The sequence below is a fragment of the Phasianus colchicus genome, chromosome 1 (genome assembly GCF_987193195.1).
Source record: "Phasianus colchicus chromosome 1, bPhaCol1.hap1.1, whole genome shotgun sequence".
Lineage (NCBI taxonomy): Eukaryota > Metazoa > Chordata > Aves > Galliformes > Phasianidae > Phasianus > Phasianus colchicus.
Genome location: NC_143436.1, coordinates 16,894,255 through 16,906,766, shown reverse-complemented (window position 1 = coordinate 16,906,766; position 12,512 = coordinate 16,894,255). Strand labels below are relative to the sequence as shown.

At 33.9% G+C, this 12,512-nt stretch overlaps 1 protein-coding gene across 2 annotated transcripts in view; it reads right to left on the bottom strand.

Annotated features, from left to right (window-relative positions):
- Positions 1–12,512, bottom strand: part of TBC1D22A (TBC1 domain family member 22A) — a 153,846-nt gene that overhangs the window by 107,019 nt on the left and 34,315 nt on the right. For both annotated transcript variants that reach the window (XM_031603144.2, XM_031603071.2), the window contains exon 8: positions 11,808–11,922. In XM_031603144.2, coding sequence (XP_031459004.2) covers positions 11,808–11,922 — 115 coding nt within the window. The remainder of the gene's footprint in view (positions 1–11,807; positions 11,923–12,512) is intronic.

The following is a 12,512-nucleotide window of genomic DNA, read 5'->3' as shown; positions in this document are numbered from 1 at the left end:
AAAAAAAGTACAATAAAGAACTTCAAAATACACAGAGAGATGCCAAATTTTCAGTATAATCAGAATTCATATCAGTAATTGTGTTTATACACAGAAGTGTATAAATGAAAGGGCTGCTCTGAAAGTAATGCCTTTGATTTTGTTACGTTGGCCCACAGTGTCAGAGGAAGATATTGGCAGCACGGTAATAGAGGCTGAATCTTCCCACCAGTATTTTGTTATAATTTACTGCTGTGCAACAGATAGCAGCAGAGGGGCAGTCTGACAGAATGGCATCTGACATGGAAGCACATCTAAAACAAAGTTGCACTCAGTGACATTCATTGAAGCTTGGTGAACGTTTATGGAGATAAAAATGAGGATGAGAGGACAACGAGGCAGCGGGTGCTGCATTTCAGCGTGGTGACAGCATTCCATGTGACCATATAGATTTTTATGAGCACAGCATACAGACTCTCATTCACCACTGGCGAAAACGCACAGCTAATTGTGATGACTATGATGAAAAAGATGGTTTTGTAGCCAAAAATTTGCTCTATCAAATAGTGTTATCATGCTTTTGTTGTTGTTTTCATGGAAATAAATAGGAAGCAATACGTTTGGAGGGACCTACATGTATGTGTGTGTATACATATAGACATACAAACACATACATACACACAAATATAATATACACATGGGGAAAAAAATTCCTTTTTCCACAACTCTTTAGAGTGCCTTAAAACCACAGAAGAGCTAGAACAGACAATTTAATAATACAAAACCAGGCTGTTTTAACAGACAAATCTCAGAACTAGCTGAAAATCTCAAAAATTTAAAATCAATACAGTCGGTCAGTTACAACTCATTCTGATTGCTAATGACAAAATTTCGTGGTTGTTTTCATTTTCATGTGAAAATGTATAACAGTAGATAAAATAAGAAAGTACAGAGATACTTTAACTGCAGACCAGAAGAAAATGCAGACAAGTGACTCAGGTACAAAAGCTTAAAGTAGAACACAAGCAAAAGTTGTTGATCTGCATGTGAAGAAAATTAAAAATCACTTTAAATACTAAGTAAGGAAATAATATAAACAACAGAGCAATTGTTATGATCTCATAAGTTGTACTCAAGAGAATGAAAATCCCTGACAGTAGTGAAATGATGTGAGAAAAGCACAGACAGCAGACACAGCTTTTGATCAAAAAGTGATTCTGTTTATGAGTTAACAAAACAGTATTATGGTACCTCAGAATATTTATGATGCATTTGAACACAGTACAAAATTAAATTAATGAAATACATGCTCTGGCGAAATACAGAAGGTAGCACAGCAAGTTGTGGACAAAACCCACAGTGAACTGAAAACATACAGCCAGCAAAAAACAAAAAAACAAAACAACAACAACAACAAAAAACACAAAGAATTAGCACAAGGTGAGATTTTGCAGGATGAACATGTATGGCCCCAGACCAACTTAGTGATTACGGATAAGTCATTAATTTCAGGAGTTGTTCAACACATCTCATAGTAAAAGCAGTAGTACAGTAAAAAGTTTCTCTCATTCCTTCTGTAGGACTGGATATATAAAGTTTTTCCAAAAAAAAAATGTTTAAGCAAAGAGTCCACACAGCTAGATACTAGGAAGTGAAGGTATAAGAAAATCTAATCCAGGTATTTTTGACCTAGCAGCTGTGTGAGATTTCTGCATCAGAACATGAAAATACGTTTGGAAGGCTAAGAAGATAAAAGTAATCTTATGCCTACAGACATAAATGATCACAGAATCACAAAATGGCCCAGGTTGGAAGGGACTTCAGTGATCATTTACTTCTTAATTACAGGGACATTTTAAATCCTTTTTCATTTAGAAGCACTTTCTCCTCTCCTCCCAAAGGCAGGAAAATTTTCTTTTTAATATAACACAGTTCTCTTGTGAAGCAATACTCAAAACAAGTCATTTATGTTTCTTCATTTAAATACCTGAGCACCTTCTAATACACTGTTAGTACAGTACAAGTCTACCACTTTCCATTTTGCCAAACTTTTCTATCCTATTCCTAATATAATCGTTATTAGCTGCATGTGATTTCTTTTCTTTTCTTTGAAGACAGTTTAAAAGCTTAAGAAACATCTAAAAGATTAAGATACTTTAAAAATTCAGATTTTTTCTTCTTTAACCAAAATTCACATAATGCTATGAGCAATGAATACCATTACCAAAACATTAATTTTCTCACAAGTACGGAACTAAAAATAACGCGCAATTCAATAATTAGATATACTTATTAGGATAATTTTAATGCCTTCTTTTTTTCATTTTTGACAGTGGCTGTTAACCACAGTCAGAGAAATCTAACTTAAATTAGCTTATTCAACTTCAGATGGTTAAGCATCTTTTAAAAGGCAGCTGAAGAAAATTTTTATTTTAAATGAGTTTATTTTACCCCAGCAGAGAGTGAAGTTAAAAGAATACATCACTTCTCAGCTATAAGACTCTCATAAGCTGAATGCTCAGCACTATTACTAGTATACTTCCTTAACAATACTAAAGAGGATATTTTATCAACTTCATTGACAAACAGCATGTGCAGTTCATAAGAACTGACTGGTTAAGCAAACAGATTTTCAAGAATTTGATTTTTGTTTTAATGAAGATTATGAAATTGACTGGAGTTTTCTCCATTAATTCACTGCAATGAGACTTCAAACATTTTGCTTACAAAGATAAATAGAAATAATACAAAACTACTATCAAAAATTTTAGTTCACATGAAAAATATCAAAAGTAATGGTAAAAAATAATTTTACATGTGGTGAGAGAAGCAAAGAAGGAAGGCAAAGCTTAGATTGCTTTCAAAAACATAGACCTCATAGAAATGCAGATCTATAAAAGAGCTGAAGCCTCAAGCAAGATGATCTCAGGGTACAAATGTGACTTTGGGATCTTAAACAGCAAGGTCATGTGTAAATCTTACTCAATTCAAGCAGTTCCAAAAGAGAAACCTCTGTATGTTCAGAACAGTGAAAGATACAGACTTACAGAGGAACCAGGATAAAGAATATGTATGCATTTCTTTATTGTTTTAAATTACCTTGAGGTTGAAACTGATAACTCAAACAAATTATATTTACAGCACTCTGTTCTCCTAATAGCAAAAACTTGTTCATTCAAATTTTTCTCCAAAAATGTCTGTTGTGTAGACAGACCATGCATCCACTGTTTCTTATGAGCTATTAATTAGCTTGGAAATGGTATACTTAAGAAAGTGAAAACAAAATTGAAACAGTGTATGAGGATTCATTTTGTAAAAAGAGAACAGTCTATTGTAATAACAACAGAGGCCATTAAAGACAGTGATAGAAAGGAAGTATATTAGAAATGCAGGTTACCCTACCATAGCCTGCATGTTGAAATGTTTTTAAGAATTCTTCCCAACTTGTTAAGTGAAACATAAGCAGAATTCACAAATATTTATTATAGGGGCACAGCTTATGAAAAAGTTAAAACAATCTAAAGTTAGGTGGTGTTAATCAGAGATATTGCTATTCTCTTCCTCCTTAATATTCATACACCAGCACTGATATTCATCTCTGATCTCTGAGTTTAAATTATTCACTTTATTATGGGGCTGAATTTTAGCTGAATTGTGTTAGAGAAAAAACAATACTGACTGAAGAAGGGCAACAGGAATGCATGCTTGGGACTGGAAAAGAGCAAGTAAAACTACCTATTTTGACAACAGCTAGCCTGGATGAGCTCAGTGATCAAAGCATATGGAAAGAAACACATTTCAGTCCAACTAAACTTGATTTGGAATTACCCAAATATGCAGCTCCTCTGTTAACTTTAAAGAGCAATGAAATGAAGGCAGGGTACATTAACCTCTTGAAATAGCAAATGGGGTCTGGAAGAAGATGAATTTTACAGCATATATCGTTCAGTTGAGTTCACACAGTTCCAAGCCCTCTGAAGGTTACTACACTCCTAAGAAATAACAGCAGCTCTAATTGATTTGGTACAACTAGCTAATATTCTATTAATTAAGTAGGTAAGTCATCTCATTTTGATTGAAATAGATTCAGAGAGGTTATGCAGACAGATTCACTCATATATGGTACCAAATGCCATCACTGACTTGCAATAGGTTAAAAAAAACACCTAAGGAAAGATGCTAGAGGATGAACTTTATTTCTTTCAAGCCACACACGAAATGCATAGCTGGGTAAAAATCCCAACCGTACTTCTGAGTACACCTGTATGAAAAAAAGTCCTTAACTGAAACTCTAAACCAGAATGAAATGCTCACTGTGCAGGGCCACTCAATTTGCACACATTGCTAGCTGACAAATAATTCAAATAACTCTATTAGTTTTCACACAGATTCTCCTACTTGGTAACATTAAACAGAAGAACATAAATTAGTAAGATTTCTTTGCCAAATTAGGCCTGAAAAATTGTATTATATTCTAATAAGAAAATTGCTCAAATGCCACATATGGTTTATTTTTGAGTGAGACATGCATAAAAACAGATGAACAATTTAAAAATATAACCTAGCCAATTGCCAAAAAGAGAGCTAAGGTCTTTATAAATTGCAAAAATTTAACTCGCACTCTCTCTCTCTCTCTCTCTCTATATATTTTTAATCTCCTTTGACGCAATGTAGTTTTTCCTGAAGAAAATTTCATGGTTTCTTTATTTTTTTTCATTACAACATCTCAGAGAAATTTAAATAGATAAGCGAGAAAAATAAATTCTGAATCACAGTAGGATATGCATGTATTTAAAAGTGACTACAACTTCTCAGAATAGACTGCTTCTTCACAAGGATGAATTCTAACAGGACCATAAACATCAGTCTAAGAACAGCAGTGACTAATGGGGCCATTAGTATGCTCCAAACAAAAAGAATGGCTGAATTTCAACTGAGGACTCTGATAAATAGCATGAAATAAATTATATAAGGAAGAAAAGGGTCTCATGGAAGCTCCTAAATTAAGCAGAACAAGCCAAACTACAAGAAGCAGGATCAGATATTATTTAACTCCAGAAAGGCTTCTTAGCGAGGTATCAAACACCATTAGGATTGTAGCACCCAAACATTTCCAGCTGCTTTCCCACTGTAATCAACTCAACGCTGTCACACAGCACAGGCAGTAGAGTGGTATGTATCAAGTCCTCAGCCCCATAAACTGGCACAAACACAGGTCTCTGCTTATTCGTCAAACTTTGCCATAGTACAAAGCAAGGTGGTGACGACATCAAACAAAAACATTCAAATCTAGTTTATTTTATTCACAAGCCTCTCTTTCTTCACCTACTTGCACCACATTGAAAAATACATTCTCTGGACAGTATATCAGCACATAAACAGGGTGACAGTCAGGAAAAACATTCCTAGTAATTGACAAAGTGAACAACATTTTCCTGCAAGTAAGCTTAGATTACAATTTTATAAAATATGTCACATTACAATTTTATAAATATATGTATTACATAGCAAGCATGCATATAGTAAGTTTTATATTACATGAAGGCAGCAGAAGTTAAAAGGTAATTCCAAAGTTTCACCTCACTGACCTGAGCATGCTGCTGATCTTTACAGAGGCAAGCATACGATGCTTTCTGAGCTTATACAGAAGATAGAATTACAGAATCACAGAATGGCCAAGATTGGAAGAAACCCTCCGGATGCCATCTGGCACAACCCCTGCTCAAGCAGGGATACCCAGAGCAGGATGCCAAGGACCACATCAGCCAGGTGGCTTCTAGAAATCCCCAAGGAGGAGACTCCATAGAAATTGGGCTGTCAGTATTTCCAAGACTTGAATTTAAAATAGTTTTGTGCGAGCTTTCTTCACTCTTTGCTGCCGCCATCCTCCCATCCCCTTAATCATATATAACATTTCATTCAGATATTAAGGAGTATTTCAAAGATGACTGGTCATGTTTATGACAGTTTCAGTCAATTTCATTTAATGTCATGAATATAACTATGAAATGTCATAGAAATTATTAGGAAGCAACACTAAAATGTACTTTTGTATGTACACTACTGGTGATTTGCATTAAGGATAGAAAATTTAATGTGATTAAATGGAACTTGTGCATTGAATTTTTACATTATTAAAGAGCTATTTAAATATTTGGAATAGTTTTATAGTTTTCCACAAAAGTTTTACAATGAGAAAAAGGAAATATTTACTTAATACTTTCAACTAGCAATAAAATGTCAAGATGTCAGTTATGCTTCACACCAGTGCCTTTATGCAAATTTAGTTTGTAAAAGTTTCATAAATCATAGCTTCATAAGTTTCATAAAAGTTTCAATTAAATGTATAAATAAAAACACTTTAGTGCAGTGTTGTTTGAAAATACATTTATTCAAACAACCAAAAAAAGCACTGTAACATTGCAGGCTTGTTAAACAGCATAATTCCAAGACTTTCAGAAAAGTTCTGGTGAATTCAGAAATTGCAAATGCATTATTTTAATTTCTCACACAGAAGAAACTCATCATGTTCCTGGGAGCTCTGTTCTGGGAAGTATTTCCTTCTAGTAAAGGCGAAGAGAGTAAGAATGATTCCTCCAGTCTCCAATCTCACGAAGGGCCTGTAAGGAGGAAGTATTCCATTAATCCAGTTATAGGTCTACAGTTCACAGATTAACTACATATACATTACATCTTTCCCATTTTATCATCTCAAATCCCAACACACAACTCTCCAATAACTAGTAAATTGGTAGAATCAAATAAGAAAGGCCTAGTTTTCTATAAAGGAAGTTTAATGGTCTCACATTACATGCAACAGCAGGCAATGTTTCAGCTTGGTCTTGCAAGGAAAACAATGAATGCATATTAAACAAAATTGGCACAGTCTTCTAACAGCTATCTGGAGTCATGCAGTAATACCCTTTGCTTTATGGTTTACTGTCTCATCAGTCAGAAATTCAATTTTACATACATTCTAAACAGATTTATTTACTACATAAAAATTACACCTCTTCCTTCTGGAAAGAATGTATGTAGCAAATTTACTTTTTTTCTTATTCTATATATAAATACTGAGGAATTATCTCAGATTCAGCCATGATTCAATGCTCTGAAGCATTACTTCATATTATGAAAATTATAATTTTAGATACAGAGCTCAATTGAACTATTGAAAAAAACAGAATGCTTAACATTTCTTTTCTGCAGATATGCTAAAAAGGAGAGAAAAAAGGTGATAATCAGTATGAATTCATGTGGTAAAAACAGGAAGATTTCCCATCATATACGAGAGGGAATGGGAATAAAAGTGAAGGGCATACAGGCGGATGATGGCTTTTACAGGATCAACCAACCTGTATGTTCACACATTAATGATACTCTGTAACTAAATCCCTTTCCAATCCCATTACAGTCTGGCCCGAAAAAATTACTGCATGAAGTCATATGACAGTATCAATTTATAAAAACACCAGGTACTAAACTATGCATAAGATTTAAGATTACAAGAAAAATACTTACAGGGGTAAGACTGCTGTTTCCAAAGTTTTTAGTTCACGAGTTCTTGTGAGCATCTTCGAATTGTCCTACGCTCCTTTATTGCAAGAAAATTGCAGGCAACATCTTGAGCATCATTCCAGGCTTCAGCAGCCTCATTTTTCTTGATGCTCTTTATCTGATATAAAATGATGAAGTGCCACAATAGTGTTCATTTTCTCCCTTGACTTGCTGTTAACTCCTGATTTCCTTGATCCAACACTGTCAGCTTTTGCAAAGTGATCTTATACAGCCACCCCATTTAGCAATGGCCTGAAATGCATCCTTATGATGGCGATTCCCCTGATCTTTTTTCTCTGTGGGTGGGGAGTAAATTCAGGTTCTCCGTGCAGTTCTAGGTGTACGCACGAGGCCCAGTGAACTACTGAAATATTAAATGCAACAGAAACATAGCTGACTCCATGAGTAAGAAATCAAAAGCTATCGTGCAGAACGGCAAAATTTAGAACATAGATCAACAGGAACTCCAAGTAACACAGAATTGTATAAAGAGAACAGTGTCTGGCAGCTTGAAAAAGAAAATCCAATCCAGTGTAAAATTTCTTTGTTCACATTGTGTCAGTGAACAGGGAGCAGTCAGATAATGAATCTTAACACAATAACAAAAAAATGCCTCTAGATCTGTATCCAAATGGTCAGGATTCAGTTTGACATAAAAAACTTGCCTTGAAATTAATTAGCATGAATTCTAAAGAATATTAGTGCTACATCATATAAGAGGTTAGGACTGACATGAAATAAGCTTTCCCATACCACCAACGCTGGAAATCCCAAAGAAACTGCTATATCATAGCAGAATAAGCAGACAAGTTATTAGCACTTCTCAATGGCAAAAATCAAACAAACATTAGATCAACACAAAATCATGTTATTAAAAAAAAAATCCTAATGTTAAAAATTCATTCTTCTCCTAATTTAAGCCAGAAATCTTAAGCCTATCATATTCCAGCAGGAACCAGTAAGACTGCCATTCTTCCTTAAATTGTTCTGTATCTGCAGTTGTGCCTCTTTTGGCTTGGTTTGACAACAATTTTATCTTGCTGAAAATGATACAATATTCTGCTTTTATTACAGAGTGGAGAACTAATGAGACATTACCAAGTTGCTCTTTCATCATACTTGCAACCTTTCCAGCAGTGTAAGAATACTCTCAGCATTTAAAATATTCAATTCCTACATTCAGTCACTCAATCTACGCTAAAAGTGAGAAACCATGTGCTGAAGTTTATCCATAAAAATATCTGACTTCGATCCTTATAAAAAAAGATCAATGAATCTATTTTTTGGCATTCAGATTCAAATGAGAAATATGCTACTATGCAAATTAGTTATCGCTTCTAAACGTGCTATTTCAATCTTCAAAAGTTCTTCAGCAACACTTCCAATAGAGGCTTGCACATCTGCAGTAGAGCACAGCTGTGATGTGAGATGAAGGATTCATGTCTCTCTCATATTTGTCATAAAGATAAAATAACCAGGGTTTTTATCTCAACAAAATAGTTGACTAAACAGGATATATTGTGAAATAACCTAATCAGCATAGACTTATTTTAATGGCATTATTAACAATAATAACCTGCAGTTAATCTTTATTATCTCTTTGGAATCTCTTTTGTCTTTTTTTTCCCCCCGTTACAGAAAGAACCCAAAATAAAAGGCTTTATTATTAATTTCAACAGGATGAATCATGACTCAGAAGAGTAAAATTGAGACAAAAACAACAAAGCAAAGCAATAAATAAAGCAATTTAAGGTACATACCAATGCTCACTTAAAGAAAAATCAGAGCCCAAAATTAGAACAAAAGAAAAATCAAAAGTAAATATTAAGTACACTAACAGCTAATCATTTTACTAGACATAAATACAGTTCTGCATGTTTCCTATCTAAATTAAATGCAATTCATGCTCTGAGTTTTGAATACTTCTAAAATTTTACTACAAACCACAAGGTTTTTGAGGTACTTCATAAATGTTATGTCCGTATTTCAAGTTTAAGAAAAATGCACATTCCTACTCATTTTAACTTGAATGGATTACTCAGTACAACTTGGTTATATTTGAAAGACTCAAATGAAAAGGTTTTTTAAAGACAAATCTTAGAATCTCTTTGTATGTCACTGAGGGAAATAAGTGCTGTTAACATTTAGGCACGACCACTTATACATTCAATAAAGTATGTTCAATTCAGTATTGTTCTCTCTACACAGATATGAACTTTCAATTGAGCTTTCAGAATATAGCTTCCTGAGATTCACACCTTTTCAGAGGCATTCATCTTTAACAGTTGTTAGCTTTTAAATTCTGTCTTCCTTCATTGCAAACTTCCTGATACAGCTATACTGTTATATGAATATACTGACAAGCTGGCAAATACATTTACAATCACCAGGGTCTCCAAACGTAAGTTGGTAGTAAAGACAAATTTATTTACTATATTAATTAAATGGTCTATTTAACATGGAATATCAATTCTCTAATCACATCTCATTTGAGCTTCTTATTTCAATTAACAACCCTAAAGTCTACTAGAGATCCTACTGTTCTAGGATCATTAAGAACGTTTCCATTTTCTGTCAAATGAGGGAGGAAAAGGCAGAAACTGCAACTACTCTCAGGAGTAGGCCCCTACCCTGCTTAAGAGATGATTAGGGAATAAGCAGCAGTAGTTCTCATTAGTTGCTTAGCAACGAAATGTCCCCCTATGAAATAAGAAATGAACAATGCAAGAGGTGTTGCCATGCAAATGAGTAAATGGGTAGTCTTTCATCCACTCAAGGATAAACTGTCCTTCATTAAATCTAATCAATCTGGATTAAAACATCAATAGGTACCTTGCGGACAGACGGCAGAAGATGAAGAATCCACTGTACACAGTCTCACTGAAGTAGCAAGACAACATGTTGCTCATTTATATATAAGCACTGATATGGTATGTGTGTATGGCAAATAGAAACAGAAGGAAAGCAGTTTTAATTCAAGCAGGCTTAACAATGCCTTTTTTTTTTTAACTATTCAGCCTTACCTTTTACATGTGTTGTAATATTCAAATTGTTAACAAACTATTCTGAAATGCCAACTGAATTACTGCTAATGATCAACAAATTTAACGTTCATAAAGACTTAAGTACTAATCCATAGATGTAAGAAATGAATAACATGGTTGTAAGAGATGAGCATTTAATTGGTTTCCTAGATAACAAATCTGAAAAAAGTGTAATTACATATACAGCCATACATTCAACAGAAATAAAACTGTTTATGCTACCACTGGTATCAGAACTTTTAACCCTACGAAAGTGGAGTTCTTAAATAACAAAATTTCATTACTGTTGCCTTAATTTTCAATCTCCAGGTCCACTTTGCCACTCCTGCAGCCACAGATCCATTTTATTAGGTTCTCTAGTTTCATTTCCCTGCCACTCAATAAAGTTTAACAAGGAAAACAAGTTTTTTTGTTGTTGCTGGTTGGGTTGGTTTTTTTTGGTTTTGGTTTTTTTTGTGTGTAGGACCAGGTGGAGGAAGCAAGGGAAATGTTTTGGGGGGTTTTCTTTCTTCCACATCAGATTATTCAATATGTCAAATTTAAAACTGTTACAAAAACATATGAATCAGAAGAGAGACATTCAACTTTTTGGCTTGCCTGGACTACATTGAGCGAAGAGAAATTGTCTTGAGCAGCATATTAAAAAATATAGCTAATGTATAAGTAAAGCAAACATATTTTAAATACCTTTCATTAAAACAAAAATAGAGAGCAACAAAAAAACATAAACCTAGTGGGTTGGACATGTATGAATCAGAGAGAAACAGAATTAAACCATCACAGAAAAAGAAAGGATCAAGAGAAAGAGGAATGGGGCACTTCTTAACCAGCTCTGTAGTTGAGAAATAAAGATGACAGCAAGTGCTGGACTGTTCTTTTGCCAATTTCCAGATCTGACAAAAGACAACTCCTCTGCCTGCTTCTATAGATGCTTTTTGATTAGTTGGTTAGCCTTTTAGGGGGTGTGGTTTGTTGGTTTGGGTTTGTTTTTTTTTGACAAATATCTGAAAGAATCCTGAACTCCACTAAGTACTCACACAAAATCTGATCACTTCTCAGTATGTATTTAAAAGAACCATACAGATTTATAACAAAAATACTTACAGTAAAATGCACGTCTCTAATTATGCCTTGATTAACTATTCCAAAATGTTATTCATACTAAAACAAATGTGCTGTTCCAAAAACCAGTTCCAATTCGTAATTCAGTATTATGATAAATCTTACCTATATATTCACAAACGAAGACTATGAAAAAAGGAGTAACAAGATCATTTATGCCCTGAACATATCCACTGGCTGGGTGACGGATAGCCCAGATAAACAAAATTCTTTCAAAGATCTGAAAAAGAGTTAAAGAAACTCTCAGATAATTGACCAAGTGGTGAGCACATTTTAAGCAACAGACTTCAAGAGTTCATGACAGACCTGATGTCACAAAGTTACAAGTATAGTAACACATATATAAAAACACGCATCAACAATTACATTCATAATTAACTGCCAACATTAATTATGTTTCTAAGTTACTTTTTAAAAAAAGTATTTTCAGGGTATTAGTATTAGTTAAAACCAGACTTGCATGTAATTCAGTTGCAATAGAGCAGCCCTTACTCACTGGAGCTTTTCCAGTGATACAAAATTCCTCTTCATTACATAGAAATATTAAATCATCCTTTCTTGATCATATATCCCTTTGAAACAAGTATTTTCTCAATGTAATAACCTACTTGTTAAGTAACAGAAAGAAGTATTTAATATATTTAGAATTTTTTAATAATATGCCAAAAAATAAAGTCCTTAATAGCTATGCTTGCTTAGTACTGCAGCACTGAGTTTTAGACTTCAGAACCACATACACCAGTTAATAAAATATCAGAAAAAAAAAAAATCAGGAAATGTAGAAATAAAACAACCCTTTATCACATAACC